General features: G+C 39.3%; 1 protein-coding gene across 14 annotated transcripts in view; it reads left to right on the top strand.

Moving 5' to 3' along the window:
• The window catches only part of NCOA7 (nuclear receptor coactivator 7), a 203,078-nt gene that overhangs the window by 148,979 nt on the left and 34,191 nt on the right, over positions 1-19,908 (top strand). For all 14 annotated transcript variants that reach the window (XM_023737166.1, XM_023737163.1, XM_023737164.1 and 11 more), the window contains one exon: positions 308-476. In XM_023737166.1, the coding sequence (XP_023592934.1) occupies positions 308-476 (169 nt within the window). The remainder of the gene's footprint in view (positions 1-307; positions 477-19,908) is intronic.

The following is a 19,908-nucleotide window of genomic DNA, read 5'->3' as shown; positions in this document are numbered from 1 at the left end:
AATTTAGAATCTTTTTTGAAGATATTTCGGTCTGAACTGAATTGCATTATGGTGTTGGTTTTTATGCTTATTTCCAGTATGTAGCTTCTCATGTGGTAGACCAACCTGAAACATCCAAAGCTTTTGTGCTAAAGAAGGTCTGGAAAATGTATTCAGCCTTAGTGAGATGCTGTTGTATGATGTTTCTACAATATGTTTTGTCTTTCCATCACCAAGAGGGGATTGGACACTGTTCTTTATAACTTGAAAAGTTTCAGTGTCACCAAAATTGCCAATATTGAGGACAGGTTTTTCATGTGTGATTCAGATATACTTCCTTCAAAAGAAGAGAAAAGCAAGACTCCTCCCATGTTTCTGTGCATCAAGGTGGGAAAACCGATGAGAAAATCCTTTGCCACCCACTCTGCCGCCATGGTCCAACAGTATGGCAGACGAAGAAAGCAGCCAGAGTACTGGTTTGCCGTTCCTCGGGAGAGGTGAGTGTGGGGTAAAATTGAAAATCTGTTCGTCAGTTAGATTCTAATTACATGTTAATTTTTTTTTATTGTAAAATACTTAATTTTCTTCTTGAATAATGGTTTTCTCTAAAATGTACATTTTAGAATTTCTAGAAGGATGTTATTTGAGTGACTTTCTATTAAAGGATGATTTTAATATAGCAAATGTGACATCTTCATAGCTACTGTGTGCTGACTTAGTTTCATAACTTTCTACTCAGTTGGATTTTTAAATGGAGGAAGATGTAGATATTCTCAAGTGCTAGTAATTGGGAAGTGCTCTTCCACTGAGATTAAAGGAATGCTGTGGAATAGAGCCAAACTCTCTAAGTGCTGTAGAGAGGCATGATAGTAATTTTTGAAGTGCTTATAATTTTGGCGAACTAAAGATTACTTTGGCCTTATGTAAGGAGTATCAGTGACTCAGCAGCACAAGAAATGGAACATGTGATCACCTTGCTGGGTTTGAGGAGCAGCATCCATCTAGAGAGATTTGTATTTTTAAGTTGCCAAAGAAGAAATTCTATTAGTTATGTGACAGTCTAGGATAGCATTGGGGGGAAAAAAAAAAACCAGTTGCCATCAAGTTGATTCCAACTCATGGCAACCTCATGTGTTGCAGAGTAGAGCTGTGCTCCATAGTTTTTTCAAGGCTGTGACCTTTCAGAAGCAGATTGCTAGGCCTTTCTTCCAAGGCACCCCTGGGTGGACACAAACTGCAGACCTTTTGGTTAGTAGGCAGGTGCTCAACTGTTTGCGCCATCAGGGACCTGACATCAGGGATAGTGCCATAAAAATTCTTCAACAGTACATCAATGAAGATTTCCTTATAATAAATATAGTTAGGAAATATTATTTTTAGAAAAAAATTAGCGTTTCCTTTTATATATGTGGTAGAATAAAAATGTCTTTACAAAGGCCTTGCAATTCATTTTTGAAATGGCTAGACTCACACGTCTTTCCTTCTCCTAACTAGTTGTTGAACATCATCATCTGGGCAGACCTTTTGGCTAACACACCTGCCAAGAGCAAATACACTCAGTGAGCTTCCTTAAGAATGAATTCTCAGTAAAGCAAAATTAAATCCCAAGCAAGGGCACACCATCTGGCTGATTATTGCCTAGAATGACAATTCTCATTAAGAGAGAAATCTCATTTTAATAGATGATAATTTAATGTGAAAAGTAATTAACAGGATTATTTTGCTAATCACATTTCCCTATCACTAGACAAAAACCCAAGTTAATATGGACATTAAACATCATTTGCTTTGCATTTATATAATATACTCTTCTGTCTGTGCCTGTAACCCCCATTTCTCATGCTGCTGAGTCACTGATACCCCACAGTATCTCACTGAAGCCTTAAACTTGGGATACTGAAGGAAGAAAAAAAGAAAATGTGTCTTTTCTTATTATATAAGAATGTTTCAACAGAAGCAAGGTAAATTTCTGAAGACCTGTTTGATTGGAGTCCTAAAAATCAGAATTTCACAGCTGTGTAATACCTGAGAGATTTAGGCCAGTCTCCTGGTTGATCGATGGCAAAAACAAAGTGCCAAAACCTTCAGCCACATTGTGGGCTTTGTGAGCTTTTATGGTCTATCTAGAAAAATTACTTATCATATATAGTCTTTTTTTTTCCTTTGGGAAAATGTTTATAACATAAGGAAATTTTTTTTCAGTCTTACTCTCTTTAATGGGACTGTGTGCACCAAGAACTCCTGTAGAATAATTATAGCAGTTCCACACATGTAGTTATTTTACTGTCATTCTTTAACCCCGAAGAAATCTCTAATGTTGAAAGGGTGCTTGTCTTTGACCTCTTATACAAGTGATTTTCTGTGAACTTTAAGAAGTAAGTCACTTGCTGAATTCCATTATACTGTATTGTGTAGTATCCATGACTATGTGGCCAGCAAAATATTCTAGCATACTTAGTTTTGTTTGGTTTTTTGTAACTAATTATTAACTAACTAAAGATTTTCTTGGAGGCATCATATGTCACTGTTTTAATGGTGATAGATTTTCTGTGTAGGTGTTAGGAAATTTTGTTTTCATTGCTCTTTTATTTCCATTTCTGCCTGGCCTAGAGGACCCCACATTTTAGTTTAAGTGGGGAAAGATGAAGCATCCCTATAGCTAATTCCCACTGAGGCCTCCTACTGCACAGTGAAGGAAGAGACTTTTTTTTTTTTAAATCTAATGTATGAAATTCTTCAAGACTTCAGGCTTGTCAGCAGTCCTGAAGGAGTGTGCAATGCTTTATTCATCTGATAATATCCTGGGTTCCCTTAATACATCAGACTGAATATTCTTGCCTGTCTATTTTCTAATGGTTAGAGGTTGTTCATGCATCCATTGGAGTTTCAGCAGCAGAGGGAAGTCATCTTAGCAGTGGCTTCCTTCTGGAATACAGTGTTTTTCTCAGAGACCTTATAGATGCGGCAGCTTGTTTTCATTGGGAGTCACCTTTGACTCATCCAGTGCACCAAAGCTTCTTGTCACAGGAGAATAATACTTTGATGTTTGTATGACAGAACTTCACAAATGGTTGCTTCTTTTTTCCTCGCCATTGTTCCTAATACTTTATTTTAATGTTTACCTCCTCCTTTCTTGTTATTACCAAGAAATTAACTCTACTAAAAATTTCCTTCTTCATTTACAGTGTGCTCTGTAGCTTCCCTAACTCTATCGTCAAATGAATAGTCTACAAAGTAAGAAAATGGTGGTGTGGGGAGAGGAAGCAAGAGTGGAAACCTTGCATGTAGTCCTTAGTTATTTATCTTCTGTTGTTCTTGTCCCCCTCCTCTCAACTATTGTTACTGAATTTTAGATACTGGAAATTAGAGATGTGAGGTAGTTAAACACTGTCTAAATACAAAATAACCTGTTGCCATCAAGTCTATTCCGACTCATACCGACCCTACAGGACAGAGTAGAACTGACCCCAGAGGGTTTCCAAGGGTGTAATCTTTGCAGAAGCAGACTGCCACATCTTTCTCCCGCTGGTGGGTTCAAACCGCCGACCTTTCATTTAGCAGCCCAGCCCTTAACCACTGCACCACCAGGACTGCTTAAAATACACAGTGTTGTTGTTGTTGTTGTTAGGTGCTGTCGAGTCAGTTTGGACTCGTAGTGACCCTGTGTACAACAGAACAAAACACTGCCCAGTCCTGCACCATCCTCACAATCGTTTTTATGCTTGAGCCCATTGTTGCAGCCACTGTGTCAATCCATCTAGTTGAGGGTCTTCCTCGCCTTCGCTGACCCTCCACTTTACTAAGCATGATGCCCTTCTCCAGGGACTGGCCTCTCCTGATAACGTAATAGTTGTATTTAACTTGGTAGTTGTCAGAAGCTGATTCGAGATCACCCTGAATCCAGGAAAGTTGGCAGTTTCTTCTTGCACACCTGTAGGCTGCTACTTGAAACATGCTCACATTCACTGGGTACTAAGTGCATATCAGTTCTCAACCCTCCTTTGTCTCCACTGCAGCCTGTAGAGTAATGCACTTCTCAATCAGCTGAGGATGACAGTGGTGTGCTTGGGAGATTTGCAAAGTGTCCAGAACTTGTTTTACAATCCCGGGAGATAATGGATTTTCCTACTGTCATCCTTGTTGCTAATTTAAACACACGGAGAGTAGATAATTCTACCTTATTTTAATCATCTAAAACAGGATTTTCCAGCATTGGAACAGATCATTCTTTGTTGTGGAAGACTGTCCTGTGGACTGTTAGATGTTTAGCAGCATCTGTGACCCCTACCCACTAGATGCCAGTAGCACTCCCCAGTTGTGATAACCAAAAGTGTCTCCAAACATTGCCTAATGTTCCCTGGAGGACAAAATTGCTCTACATTGAAAACCACTGGTCTAGTGTTAGATATTGACTATATACCATTCTGAAAGTAGTTGTGAGCCACGATATTAAATAATTTGGGGATTTAACTACTTAAAACTTCATATTACTTCATTATATTCACAATAATTACTCACCTACATATACTTTATTTCATTTACTAAACCCTCATTGCTTAGATTGACACAGTGGCTGCAACAGTGAGTTCAAGTATAACAATGATTGTGAGGGTGGTACAGGACTGGGCTGCGTTTTGTTCTTTTGTACATAGGGTTGCTATGAGTCGGAACTGACTTGACGGCACCTAACAACAACAAAAATACATTAAAACCCTTTTTTCAAAGAAATTCATTTAAAAATTTTTTTTAACTTCCTTATTGATCAATAGTTTTGTATCCATAAACACAAAATATACCTTTAGGAGTTTTGGTGTTATGTGGAAGGTAACCCTAAATTGATAAAGAGTTCTACAAAAAATGTGGTGATTGGTATGACAAGCATTTATTTTTGCACATTCACTTTGAACAAGCCTATGCTAGATGCTGTCTGAGATATAAGAAGAAGACAGTACTTTCCCCTGCCCTGGAAAACATATGGTGTCTTGAGCTGCTTATTCCAGTGGGATAAGGAGCCCCGAATTGGGCAGATCTGATGAGAATCCCAGCCCCCTAGGAGTTGCGGGCCTTAGAATGAATTGGCTTAATCTACTTGAAACATAATTTTTTCATTTACAAAATGGGGTCACTGTGAGAGTTAAGTGATTAGATCATTATTTGAACAATTATTGAGTACATACTTCCTGACAAGCACTGGGCTAGTTCTAGATAAATAAGACTAGGTCTCTACCCTGAGGAGCTTATCAAAAGCTGTTGAAAACAGTGCCTAGCACTTTCTAGATACTTAATATATGATTATATTACATAGATTTGGATACTGTTCATATAAACAAAAAAACTATGATTTATCTTTTTCTTTTCTTTCTCAGTACTCAAAGATTATTTCATTTTCTTTAAAGAAAGAACCTACAATTCCTGTTCAAATTAAAACTTTTCTCTCTTTTCCCATTTTTTATGGCCTCTTAATCTTGAAATATTTTATGATAGTTAATTTTATATTATTCGGCTTATAAAATAAATAAGATAGAAATGGAATTAAATAGCAGGAATTATGTAGAATTTGCCAAGTCATGCATAAATGTTTAATCTAAGCTGAATTAATTGGCTAGTGTGATTTGTATAATAAGCTAGTAAGGGGAGAGGGAGAGGGGCAGGGGGCAAAAGATAGAGAAACATACCCTTGTGAACTTTTAACATTTTTTAATTTGAAAATGATTATTCTAGGTGATTTAGCTACACTTGAACATACAGATAAGCAAAACAGGAGGGTGGAGGGAGAAATCTTGTAATTCCATCAACAATAAATAGCCACTGCAGTTTTTTTTTATATTTCATTCCAGACATTATTCTGTGCATAAATATTTAGCATTTGTACTTAACATATATTGGATCATCCTGTTCCATTTTGCAATCTTCTGTTTTGCCCTTAATATGTTGTATACATTTTCCATATCAAATTCTATGTTGTTATGTATATATAAACAATATCATTCATACCCAATGATGTTTCCTCATTAAGTTAATCATGTCCCTACTTTAGATATTAGGTTGTTTTGAATTTTTTGCCATTATAAACAATGCTATAGTAAACATCTTTGTAAAATCCTTCAGGTGGTCTTACTAAGTCAAAGGATTATGTTTGAAGCTTCCAATCCCTGTTGCACATGAAAGGATGTGGCAATGTATATACCCACCAGCAGCTTATAAGAGTGCCCTTGTCCCCACATGCTGGGAAATCTAAGTATTATGATTCTTTATCTTTGTCAGTTTAGTAGATGAAAAATGGAAGCAAAATGTAGCTTGAAAATATTTGTTTTAAAATTGAGTGAGCGTTTGTTATATAACATCTGTTTAGTTAAGGAAAGGCTGGTAGTAGGCTGAGAGTTTTTATTCCTTGTAACTCCTTTAATAATAGAAAATGTATTTATACTTTGACGTGCAAATGCATACATTTATCTAACTAGTAAAAATTATCCTAAAATGTCATATTTCTCATATCAGCTTCTAAATAAGATTAGCAAGCCTTTTGATTTATATAAAATAGTCATGTACAGGTTGATTCTATTTTAGAAAGCATGATACTTTCTTATATAACTGTCAAGAATAATAGAAATTCTCAAGCACTTTATAAAAGTTGGGATTGTTTTGTACTTTCAAAATAAAAATGAGTAATGTACACATGAACACACAGGTATTTGTCCTTTTTACAGGTGTTTTCTGTGTTGTATGCGTATCACTCAGTTTCCAGTTGGTGACCAGCAGTAGTACTTTCTTCAGCCTCTCTAGAGCTCTCCATGGTTGCCCAACCCAAGAGTACAACCAAATGTCCAAGCCCCACTTTTACGGAGGGTGTCTTTTCTTTAGGGTCTATTTCCCCAAAGATATTCAATGAAGATCTAGATCCACAGGCAAGTAGTAGGTGTTTCGTAGTTAAGTATGTTCCATAGTTAATTCTTCTACCTGGAGTAGAGCTTTAGCTCATAGTTGCTGCTCTCAGCTGACCTCTATAGGAACTTCTTAGTTTTATTTTTAGGTTTCTACTATTTTTCCTTGTACTGGTTCAATAGAGTATATTTTTATCTAATCACATTTTAATTTTATGAGATTAATTGGGATGTCCATGTATATCTAGAGACTATTTTAGCCTCATGTATGTTGGTTTTAAATTCTTTATTATAATAAATGCAAATTGAGATTTCTTTCCTTTTTCACATATCTGGTAGTAGCAGCCATACATATGAAGACCGTGTATGTAACCTTTTGGCTACCAAAGCTGTATTGTATTGTTAGGAGTGATGACTGGTTGACGACAAATCCTAGTCAGAATCTATCTTTGACTCTCTTTGTATCTTCTCTTGTCTTTCAAAAGTGCTCACTCTTAGCTCTGGAATAGTTAGAGCAAAGCCTGAGCTTCAAGAGTAGTACTGAGCTTTGCACGATGTGCCATCTATCTGAAATTTTGTTTATTTTAAAGCTGTGGGTGCTAAGCTTCACTGTATCCTGATATAATTCTGGTACCTGAATTGCAGCTTTATGAATTGCATCAGAATATTCTGGCTGAGCACATACTTTTACAAAGATGCCTCTGTAATATCTTTATCACCCAAAGCTGGTTTCCACTCTTAAAAACTCAAAGGGGAACATCAAAGAAATGAGCCTTCTAGCTCAGCTTTCAGTTCTAAGTCAGAGACTTGAAGCACTTAACCAATGAAGATCAAAGACCACAGCCTTCAGTATGGATTATACCTCACATAAAGAAAATAAAAATCCTCACAACTGGACCAATAAGCAGCATCATGATAAACGGAGAAAAGCTTGAAGTTGTCAAGGATTTCATTTTACTTGGATCCACAATCAACACTCATGGAAGCAGCAGTCAGGAAATCAAAAGACGCATTGCATTGGGCAAATCTACTGCAAAAGACCTCTTTAGAGTGTTGAAAAGCAGAGATGTCACCTTGAAGACTAAGATGCGCCTGACCCAAGCCATAGTGTTTTCAGTGCTTTATACGCATGCGAAAGTTGAACAATGAATAAGGCAAATCGAAGAAGAACTGATGCCTTTGAATTGTGGTGTTGGCAAAGAGTACTGAATATACTATGGACTGCCAAAAGAAAGAACAAATCTGTCTTGGAAGAAGTACAACCAGAATGCCTCAGAAGCAAAGATGGCGAGACTACGTCTTACATACTTCAGACATCTTATCAGGAGGGATCTGTCCCTGGAGAAGGACATCATGCTTGGTAAAGTAGAGGGTGATTGAAAAAGAGGAAGACCCTCAACGAGGTGGATTGACACAGTGGCTGCAACAATGGGCCCAAGCATAATGATTGTGAGGATGGCGCATGACTGGGCAGTGTTTCTTTCTGTTGTACATAGGCTTGCTGTGAGTCAGAACCAACTCAACGGCACCTAACAGCAACAAGTCAGAGAGAGGCAAGAGGGCACAGGGCATTAAATTGATGCTCTCCTTGGCTCCGTGCTAGGCACAGTGGTTCCAGGTACTTTATGTGAATTGTCTCATTTAATACCCAGGATAGTTCTGTGAGGCATGTGTTACTATTCCCGTTTTACAAATAAGGAAACTGAGACACACTGAATTTTAATACCTTGCTCAAACTAGCAAATATAAAACTCAGGATTTATACGCAAGTCTCTTTGATTTCAAATCCCATGCTCATAACCCTATACCAGAACAGACTGTTAAAACTGAATTAATTATACTCTTCATTTTGGCTGATAAAGCTCTGAAATAGGGGTGGAAGAGGGAGACTTTATACATGCAGCCATTTCTTGGCTACTGAGGAGATAAAGATTCGGTTGTTGTTATGTGCCTTCGAGTCGATTCTGACGCATAGCGACCCTACAGGACAGAGTAGAACTGCCCCATGGGATTTCCAGCCCAGCTGTTAACCATTGCGCCACACTTTGAGTGTCCCCAAATCTGTTCACCTCCTTGGACATTGCTAAAGTGCCTGCCATCTGTTCAGGTGTATTTCTGCTACTATGGGGAGAGTGACTGATGTTCTATGGATGGCATCTTATGAGTGTTTATTAATTAAATTGGAGCCCTGGTGGCAGTGATTAAGAGTTAGGCTGCTAACTAAAAGGTCAGCAGTTTGAATCCACCATCCGCTCCTTGGAAACCCTATGGTGCAGTTCTACTCTGTCCTGTAGGGTCGCTATGAGTCGGAATCGACTTGATGACAATATCTTGGTTTTTTTTTAATCATAGAACTGTATGGAAGTAAGAAGCCTGACTAAAATTTCCTCTAGGTTTATTCCTGTTTTTCCTCTCTCTGATACTAGATGTGCTAAAGTAGTTGCAGGCTGGTTCTAGTGCTGGCTCATTACTAGAATGAAGAACAGTGCTTGCCTAGCTAAAAACAAAAATGCAAACAAAATCCCATCCTCCAAAGCTATTATCGCAAGATCCAAGTACCTTATTTTATATTACTGTTACAGTAAACATACATCTTGCACCTAAAATGCTACAATTTCCTATTCTCTAATTCTTCCCTTAAAATCTACTTTCTACCTGATAGCTGTGGTAATCTAAAAAAAGCATTTTGGTCCTGTTATATTGCCACAAGAATATCATAAATATTTGCTGGATTACCTTCAGGATTAAAGTCTAAACTCCTGGGGTTTTTTGTTTGTTTTGTTTTATTGTGGGAAATATATATGTAACAAATCATTTTCCTCTTCAACATTCTTCACATATACAATTTAATGTTGGTTACGTTTATCATGTTGTTCAACCACTATCATTATCCATCCATTTCCAGATTTTCCCATTACTCTTAACAGAAGCTCAGTGTTCCCTAAGCAGTGAGTCTCCCTTTTCGCCTCCCTCTCACCCGCCCCTGGTAACCACTAATAAACTTTGGTCTCTATACACTTGCCTGTTCTAAATATGTCTGGACCTGCCTTTCCAGTTTTTTCTTTATCTCACTGCTGCTTTAGTAAGCTTGATCTTGCCAAACATACCTAAGACTTTCCTAGCTTGGCATCTTTTTTTAACACAATATTCCTCAGGTGGTTCCCCTCGCTTCTCTACCTGTGCAATCCTGTGTTTCCCAAAGCAATATACTCTACAGTGATCTCTTCCTGGACTGGCAGATGCAGTCCTTTCCCAACCTACACTTGCTTGGTGAACTACCCACAGGCACACAGACAATCAGAGTCTGGTGCCCTTTCCCTTTACAGGAGTAATTATTTTTAGTTTCTAAAGTCAGAGATGTTGGGGGCTAAAGCCTGTAGAGGAATGTATTCTATTTCACTGATATGAAAGTATATGGCATTAATGAAGAATTTGTGGCTTAAATCAGTGCACGCCAAACCCAGCTTTGTAATAAAATCATCTAGGAGGCTTTACTCAGAGAGAGTACCCAGATCCTTCCCTAAAAATTCTGCTTAGGACCCTAAAATCTGTTAGGTATCCTCTATATTGTGAATAGCAAAGAGGCATTTTTTTGTTCTGTTATTTTATTTTAACACTCTATAGCATGTGACACCAATGCCCATTTGCCGTTTCTTGACACTCTTTCCTCTTCTCCACCATTCCCTCCCAGTCTTTTCCTTCCTCTGGTTCGCCTTTATATGTCCCTCTCTCTTTCTTTGTGTGTGTGTGTGTGTGTGTGTGTGTGTGTAACCACCTATACAGATTAATTCTCTTGTATGCCAATCATTGCCAACTATCTTCAGTCTAGAACTTTCTACTGAGCCCCAAACAAATATATACCTTCTATCCTTCAATATTTGGATCCTTCATGGATCAAACAAACTTAAAACTGATGATGCTTCAAAATGGGTGTCTTATTTCCACATTTATCCCTGCCACTGGCCCCACAGCTCATGCCTCTTGTTTTCTCCATCGTAGTAAATGGTCGTACTAGCCATTCAGTTCCCAAAGCCAGAATGTGGACATTATCTTACCTCTAAGTCATCTCCCCATATCATAGGTCAGTCACCACATCTAGCTTATTCTCTTTAACATATCTCCATCTTTACTTCCATTCTGGCCCATCTATAGACGACTGGCCATATTTTAGCATTAAGGTGTGTAAATCAGACTTATAAGATGGATTGCTTGGAATGCCCGACTTCCTCCCCCACACCCATCTCACCTAAATGCACATATTAGCTCAAATGTCTCCTCTAAGAAACTTTTTCAGGCTGGTTTAGATGCCACTCCACTGTACTCCACCTCTGTCATAGTACTTACCAGATTGTTACACAGATACGGCTTACCTGTGGCTTTTTCCTGCTGGACTGTAAGCTGCCTCACAGCAGGGGCCAGGTCTTAGGACTTTGTGTCCTAGAAACAGCATGTTGTTGTTGTTAGGTGCCATGGAGTCGGTTCCGATTCATAGGGACCCTGAGTACAACAGAATGAAACACTGTCCAGTCCTGCGCCGTCCTTACAGTAGTTCCTGTGTTTGAGCCCATTGTTGCAGCCACTTTGTCAGTCTATCTCGTTGAGGGTCTTCCTTTTTTTCACTGACCCTTTACTTTACCAAGCTTGATGTCCTTCTCCAGGGCCTGGTCACTGCTGATAATATGTCCACAGTACATGAGATGAGGTCTTGCCATCCTCGCTTCTAAGGAGTATTCTGGCTGTACTTCTTCCAAGACAGATTTATTCATTCTTCTGATAGTCCATGGTATATTTAATATTCTTCACCAAAACCATAATTTAAATACATCAATTCCTCAGTCTTCCTTATTCATTGTCCAGCTTTTACATGTATACGCGGGGATTGAAAACACCATGGCTTGGGTCAGGCGCACCTTAACCCTTAAAGTGACATCTTTGCTTTTTTAACACTTTTAAAGAGGTCTTTTGCTGCAGATTTTTCCAGTGCAATACGTCATTTGATTTCTTGGCTGCTGCTTCCATGGGTGTTGATTGTGGATCCAAGTAAAGTGAAATCTTTGACAACTTCAGTACTTTCTCCATTTATCGTGATGTTGCTTATTGGTCTAGAAACAGCATAGGGTCTGTTGTATAAGAGATACTCATAAATGTTACTTGGATGGATGCATGAATAAATGAGCTTACAGCCTAATAGGTTAAAAATTTTTTTAAATATTTGTCTTATAATAAAACAAAAGATTCTGTATAATATTTTCTAAATACAAAAAAAATGAAAGAGAAAAAAATAAAAATCTCATATTATTTTGTCATACAGACCTAACTACTATTCATTTTTATTTGTGTAGCGTTTCAGCCTTTTTTCTATATGTAGGTTAATGTAATAATACTATTTTAGGTTGTTGTCAGGTGCTGTTGACTCATTTCCAACTCATAGCAACCCTATATATAACAACAAAAGGTTGCTTAGTCCTGTACCATCCTTACAATAGTAGGTATGTTTGAGCCTATTGTTGCAGCTACAGTGTGTGTGTATACACACACGTACATACACACACATACATTTATATGTGTATATGTATGTATACAAATACACACTTTTTAAAACTGATTTTACATGAAAGAGCATCTTTGTCTGCCATTAAATATTCTGTCTGCATATATTTAGTGAGTGTGCATTACTTTTATAATGAGAAGCAAATCATAAAAAAAGTTGATTCTCCTATTAAACCCATTTTACAATGGGAAGATGTCCAGGTCCTAAGAACCCGCATGAAGACTGAGCAAAATGGTCTTAATTGCACTCTACTTAGAGAATAAAGGACAAATTAATGGAATCATAAGCTGACCTAGTTTTCTAACATGAAATCTTTAGCCATAGTTAATGCTAAATTTTCTGATCAAAAGTCATCTTGCTCTTAGTAGAATCAGGCTAAATTGAAATCTTTAATGACATTGGAGGACTGAGTGCCAAGATGACGACAGTGTTGAATAGTCTTTAAAGTGTTTTACTTTCTGGAACAACTTAGGTCCTCAAACCAAAAACCAAACCCATTGCTGTCAAGTCAATTCTGACTCATAGCGACCCTATGGGACAGAGTAGAACTGCCCCATAGGGTTTCCAAGGAGCAGCTGGTGGATTCAAACTGCCAGCCTTTTGGTTAGCAGCCACTAGAGCTCCACTTAGGTCCTACTTGGCTGTAAAAATGGCATGGCGGAGACATCTGACCTCCTCTAATTTCACAAGGGGGAAGGAGAATCAAGAGCAACAGCCCAATGCTGATTCCTGTGAGACAGAAGTCAGACATGCCTCCTCTCTCCGCCATCTTTACCAATTCTGACACCAACTGTCCCTTTTGCGGCACTCTCTGCTGAGTTTAATAATTCATTGCAATGACCACACAGAACTCACAAGCCATACTCACAGTTAGGGGGTTTATTAGGGAAGTAACAGGTTACAGTTCAGGTTCAGGAACACTCAGGATACAGTTCTTCCATAAGGACAGCCTCTTCTCAACCATGAGACAACCATGAGACCAGGGACAGCCCTCTCTGGCCCCTTAGCCTCTGCCCTGCTCGTGTAAGTGTTACAAAGCTCTGTCGGCTCTGCCCATAAGTGCCCTAAGGCATCCCACCCTGCCAGTAAGCCTTGGGCCAAAGACACTAAGCTCTAGCTCTGTGGGTTGGCAAGCCTAATTCCACCAAGTTCCTGGAGGCACCCTACTCCGCCAGCAAGCGTCCTGCCCAAAGGCACTCAACTTTCTTGTTCTTTGGGCTAGGAATCCCACCACGCCTTCTCCTGCCAATGTCCTGCCAGTCTCCTGGTTCTGCTGCCTCTGCTGGTGCCGCTTCTCTGCCACTACTTCTCACCACCTTGCCATCTTCTGTATTACAGCTCTCTCTGTATCTCCTGGGTCTAGGAGGAGCTCAGTGCAGGGATCCCAGGTCCAAAGGACGCATTCTGTTGCTGGCTCGTCTTCTTGGTGGTGAGATCCTCTCCTCCCACCTCTGGGATAGCTCATTTTAAACCTAGCAGGATGCCAGAAGTGACCGATCCTGTTGTTAGGGTTCCGTAGACCTTATTTTCATGGTCCTACCCCCAGTGGAGTGTCATGAACTTCATTTGCATCATTAGCAAGCTGTCTAATCCTCTTGGGGCCACAATTACCTTATGTTGTTGCTAGGTGCCATCGAGTCAGTTCCGACTCATAACGACCCTATGTACAACAGAGTAAAACACTGTCCAGTCCTTCACCGTCCTTACAATCATTCCTATGTTTGAGCCCATTGTTGCAGCCACTCTGTCAGTCCATCTCGTTGAGGGTCTTCCTCTTTTTCACAGATGCTCTACTTTACCAGGCTTAATGTCCTTCTCCAGAGACTCGTCCTTCCTGATAACATGTCCAAAATATATGAGACAAAGTCTCACCGTCATTGCTTCTAATGAGCATTCTGGCTGTACTTCTTCCAAGAAGATTTGTTCGTTCTTCTAGTTGTCCATGGTATACTCAATATTCTTCGCCAACACCATAATTCAAAGGCATCAGTTCTTCTTCGGTTTCCTTATTCATTGTCCAGCTTTCACATACATATGAGGTGATTGAAACACCGTGGCTTGGGTCAGGTGCATCTTAAGTCCTTAGAGTGACATGTTTGCTTTTTAACACTTCAAAGAGCTGTCTTGCAGCAGATTGGCTCAGTGCAGTGCGTTGTCTGATTTCTTGACTGCTGCTTCTATGGGCGGTGATTGTGTATCTAAGCAAAATGAAATCCTTGACAACTTCAGTTTTTTCTTCGTTTATCTTGATGTTACTTATTGGTCCAATTGTGAGGATTTTTCTTTTCTTTATATTGAGGTGTAATACATACTGAAGGCTGTGCTCTTTGATCTTCATCAATAAGTGCTTCAAGTCCTCTTCACTTTGAGCAGGCAAGGTTGTGTCATCTGCATATTGAAGGTTCTTAATGAATCTTCCTCCAATCCTGATGCCCTGTTCTTCATATAGTCCAGCTTCTCGGATTATCTGCTCAGCATACAGATTGAATAAGTATGGTGAAAGGATACAACCCTGACGCACACCTTTCCTGACTTTGAACCACAGAGTATCCCCTTGTTCTGTTCAAACGACTGCCTCTTGGTCTAAGTACAGGCTCCTCATGAGCACAGTTAAGTGTTCTGGAATTCCCATTCTTCACAAAGTTATCCATAATTTGTTATGATCCACCCAGTCGAATGTCTGCATAGTCAGTAAAACACAGGTAAGCATCTTCCTGGTATTCTCTGCTTTCAGCCAGGATCCATCCGATACCAGCAATGATATCTCTGGTTCAACGTCCTCTTCTGAATCTGGCTTGAATTTCTGACAGTTCCCTGTCAGTGTACTGCTGCAGCTGCTTTTGAATGATCTATAGCGAAGTTTTACTTAGGTGTGATATTAATGATACTGTACGATAATTTCCACATTCAATTGGATCTCGTTTCTTGGGAATAGGCATAAATATGGATCTTTTCCAGTCACTGGACCAGGTGGCTGTCTTCCAAATTTTTTGGCATAGACAAGTGAGGACTTCCAGTGCTGCATCCATTTGTTGAAACATCTCTATTGGTATTCCGTCAAATCCTGGAGCCTTGTTTTTCACTAATGCCTTCAGTGCAGCTTGGACTTCTTCCTTCAGTAGCATCGGCTCTTGATCATATGCTACCTCCAGAAATGGCTGAATGTCGACCAGTTCTTTTTGGTATAGTGACTCTGTGTATTCCTTCCATCTTCTGTTGATGCTTCCTGCATCATTCAATATCTTGCCCATAGAATCCTTCACTATGGCAACTTGAAGCTTGAATTTTTTCTTCAGTTCTTTCATCTTGACAAATTCCAAGCATTTTCTTCCCTTTTGGTTTTCTATCTCCAGGTCTTTGCACATTTCATTATAATATTTTGACTTTGTCTTCTTGAGCTGCCCTCTGAAATCTTCTGTTCAGCTCTTTTACATCATTTCTTTCTTTTACTTAATTATTCTACATTCAAGAGCAAGTTTCAGAGTCTCTTCTGTCATCTGTTTTGGTCTTTTCTTTCTTGCCTGTCTTTTTAATGACCTTTTGCTTTCTTCATGTATGATGTCCAGGGGACAGTCCCTGGAGAAGGACATCAGGCTTGGTAGAGGGTTAATAAAAGACAGGAAGACCCTCAAAGAGATAGATTGACACAGTGGCTGCAACGGTGGACTCAAACATAGAACGATCCTGAGGATGGTGCAGGACGGGGCAGTGTTTCGTTCTATTGAACATAGGGTTCCTGTGAGACAGAACCAACTCAACGGCACCTAACAACAACAATGCAAATCTTTTCGTTCCTTTTTAAAAAATACTTTAATATGCTTTGAAGTGGTCTTGCTCGCTCTTATTCTTTTCCTGGACATTTTACCTTTTGTTTTATAAATAGATTCTAGATGATTCTGGAAAATCATCAGCACCTTTCAAAAGCACATTATTAAGCAACCACCCTTCAGTAAGTAACTTTAGTAACCAGCTTTGGCAAATTCCTGAGTTAATTGGTGACTCTGTAGCCAGAGCTGAGCTCATTAGAAAATAACTCCCTTTATAAGTGATCTCTTTGCTGTGGTGGCTGAGCTTTCTGGTAGAGGACTGCCAGCACTTTTAGGAGTTGTTCCAGGCCCATTTCCACTGCAGGCTAATCTCTGCCAGTGGGTGCTGCACACAGTGTTTGGGAGTAAGTATGCAGAAACTAATTATACTAGGGATCCAAGTGAGTGTTCTAGGTTGCAAGCCTAAATGCCTGCAGGGCCTTGGCTGAGAAATGGAGTTGGATGAAGAAGGGAACCAGTTTTAATTACAGAGCCTTGCTCTAGGGAACAGTTGCTGCACACCTCCAGGCAGTTGTTGCTATTGTGGGGACGTGGGCCTAGTGTTGCTAGATCTTCCCATCTTTTTCAAAGGAAGCTGAAATACAGATTTGTGTGAAAAATCTCCCCAATATTTAAATATTTGCCACTGTTTAATTTTTTTTTTTAAAAATAGTGTGTGGACTAAACAGAATACTTATCTGCTGGCTGAGTATAGAGTATGGGCTGCCGGCCTAAGGCCTCTGGCATTGATTTTAAAATAAACTTTTGTTGTTATTAGGTGCCATGGAGTAGATTTTCAACGCAGAGACTCCATGTGACAGAGTAGAACTGCCCCACAAGATTTTCTAGACTGCAGTCTTTATGGGAGCACATCCCCAAGTCTTTCTCCTGTGGAGTTGCTGGGTAGGTTTGAACTGCCAACCTTTTGGTTGGCAATTGAGTGATCAACCGCTGTGCCACCAGGCCTCCAAAGTTTTTTGCTTATGTTTGAGTGATCCTTAACGAAAAAGGTTGGGAGTTCAAATTTACTGGCCACTCCTTGGAAACCCTATGGGACAGTTCTGCTGTGTCCTATAGGGTTGTTATGAGTCAAAATCGATTCAGTGGCAGTGGGTTTGGTTGTTTTGTTTTGTTTTGTTTTGTTTTTTATAACTGTTATTTTGATCAATGATTATAAAAAAAGCTTTCCTGTTATTTTTGGTGAATCAGAACAAAGATGTGTATTTAGTTGATAGTTTGTAAATGAAGTTTACTTTTGATAATTACTATAGGGTCACTATGAGTCAGAATCAACTTGATGGCAATGGGTTGTGGTAATCACACGAAGGCACTTTAATAATGGGCATTACACCAGGATGAGGGAAACCTAACCATTGGTTTCATTTGTGGAATGTGGAAACCAGAAGAAACCTTACAGGGCAAATTACTTGTTACAGATAAGAACCGCAGGCCAAGCCACTGAGCATAGGGCAAGATTTTTAAAGCTGATAGTTTTCTGGCTACAACCTTGGTGGCCAGGGAGTGCTTTGCCCTAGAAGGCTTCTGTGGTTGTATTCTGAATAGAGTTTCTGGAGGTTTTAAATTGAACTGCATTTGAATATCTTTATAATGGACAATACAAGTGAACAGTGGACTGTGTGGACTTTCATTTCAGTATCTTCCAGGTCACCTTCTTCTCTTTTTCTTATCTTCATTCAGTATTCCCAACTCCCTGTACCATAATATACTCTGAATTATGTGTTTAATGCTGTCGCTCTTAAATTGCATAATCGTCCCTGCTTATAATTTTGAAATCAAGTGGATGTTTTGGGAGTTATACTTTGTATATATCCCCAACTTCTTTTTCTACCAGCCAGGTGGCCTATTATAGGACAATACTGTTTTAGCTACTTCTGGGTCGTTTGGGTCAAGTTTGGGTCAAGTTTATTGGTTTATGTGGTAGCAAGATTTTAGATCATCACATTGAAGAAATTTTCTAAAAGATCTGTTAGAAAATATAATGGACTTACTTGCACATTTAATACTGATACCAGTATGAGGAACTAGTTCTTATTCTCATTTTTGAAGCTTAGAAAGATTAAGGAAACTTCCTATGCTTTTTCTATCCCACAGTTATGTTAAAAAAAAGAATAAACAACAATAAACTAAAATCTGCCATAGCTAGTAGTGAGTCTTTTTAAAAAAAAAAATAGATTGTAATTATGCCTGAAGTCCGTAGGCCTAAGGTATGAACAGTAGAATAAAGTTTTGTTCCAAGCATCGACTCTTAGATTTTTCATCAGGTTGGATATCCCTCAGCTTTGTCAGTGAGAGTTGTTGCTGCTGCTGTTACTTCCTCTCCTACAATCTGCAGTGCTTTGTTGTCTCTGAGATCAGGCTGCTGCCTCCCAAGAGCCGGTATCATTTACCTTCTTTGGATTTCTTCTTTAGAGATGACAAATTTATCTGCTAAATGGGGATTTGTAATTTGAATATGGTGTCTACTGTAGGATGAATCCCTGAAAGTAAATCCTGTGTTAAAGATAAAGACCTTTGAGGTTTATGAAGAAATCTGATTAAAACCAAATTTGTAATTAAACAGAAAATGTAAACCAAGCCTGAGTGCCAGGTTTTGATGTTAACTGTTGCTAGATAGGTTGGAACTGGTTTTGTGCAGGAGGAGTGTATATGGCAAGCTCCTCCCCATCCCTCTGCCTTGCCTTCGTCTGGCCTGGTCTGGTCTGGCCTGGATCGTCTCTTATCTGGATCACTGTTGTAGTCATCTCAGCAAACCCTTTATTTCTAGACCGTCTCTTCCCGACCCTCCCTACTTGGCTCCGCAGCATTCTTTCTAAACTACCGACCTGGCCATGTCTCCTCCCTGCTGCTGCAGCCCTTGGTGTTGCCTCCCCAGTGCTCCAGCAGTGCTTCTCAAGCTTCAGTCATTCACATACTTACCTGGAAACTATCCTCATATTTGCATACCATCTATACTAGGATTTACTTAATAATAGGTTTTATTTTTTTTTAAAGGACTTAACTCATCCTTTTTTATTTTACTTAGCTTTTTCCCCCGAGCAGTGTTGTTGTTAGTTGCCGTAAAGTTGACTCCGACTCATGGTGAACCCATGTATAACAGTATGAAACGCTGCCCGATCTTGCACTGTCTTCATGATCATTGGTGTGTTTGAGTTCATTGTCGCTACCATTGTGTCGATCCATGTCAGTGAAGGTTTCCCTTGCCTTCACTGGCCCTCCACTTTACCAAACATAATGTCCTTCTCCAGTGATTAGTTCCTCTTGATGATGCATTCAAAATAAGCGAGTCAAAGCCTCTAATAATATTCTGTTGTGATCCAAAGGGTTAGCATTAGCTGATTTTCAGAAGTAGGTCAACAGGCCTTTATTCCTACTCTCTTAGTCTGAAATCTCCACTGAAACTTGTCCATCACTGGTGACCCTGTTGGTATTTGAAATACTGGTGGCATAGCTGCCAGCATCATATCTCTGAACAGTAATAGTTATGAAATCCCATGTTTAATATGCTAGCTGTATTTTTTACTAATGTCCTTTAAGTAAGTATATAACTGTTAAAATATGTTCCTCTGTGTACCCTTAAAGTCATTGGAGGTATCCCTGCCACGTTTTGGGAAACAGTGTCCTCTGGATAAGGTCCAAGTGCTTTATCTTGTGCCCAGGGCCCTCTGTGACA

Source organism: Trichechus manatus, unplaced genomic scaffold, assembly GCF_000243295.1.
Source record: "Trichechus manatus latirostris isolate Lorelei unplaced genomic scaffold, TriManLat1.0 scaffold00098, whole genome shotgun sequence".
Classification (NCBI taxonomy): Eukaryota; Metazoa; Chordata; class Mammalia; order Sirenia; family Trichechidae; genus Trichechus; species Trichechus manatus.
This window is presented reverse-complemented; position numbering and strand designations above follow the sequence as displayed.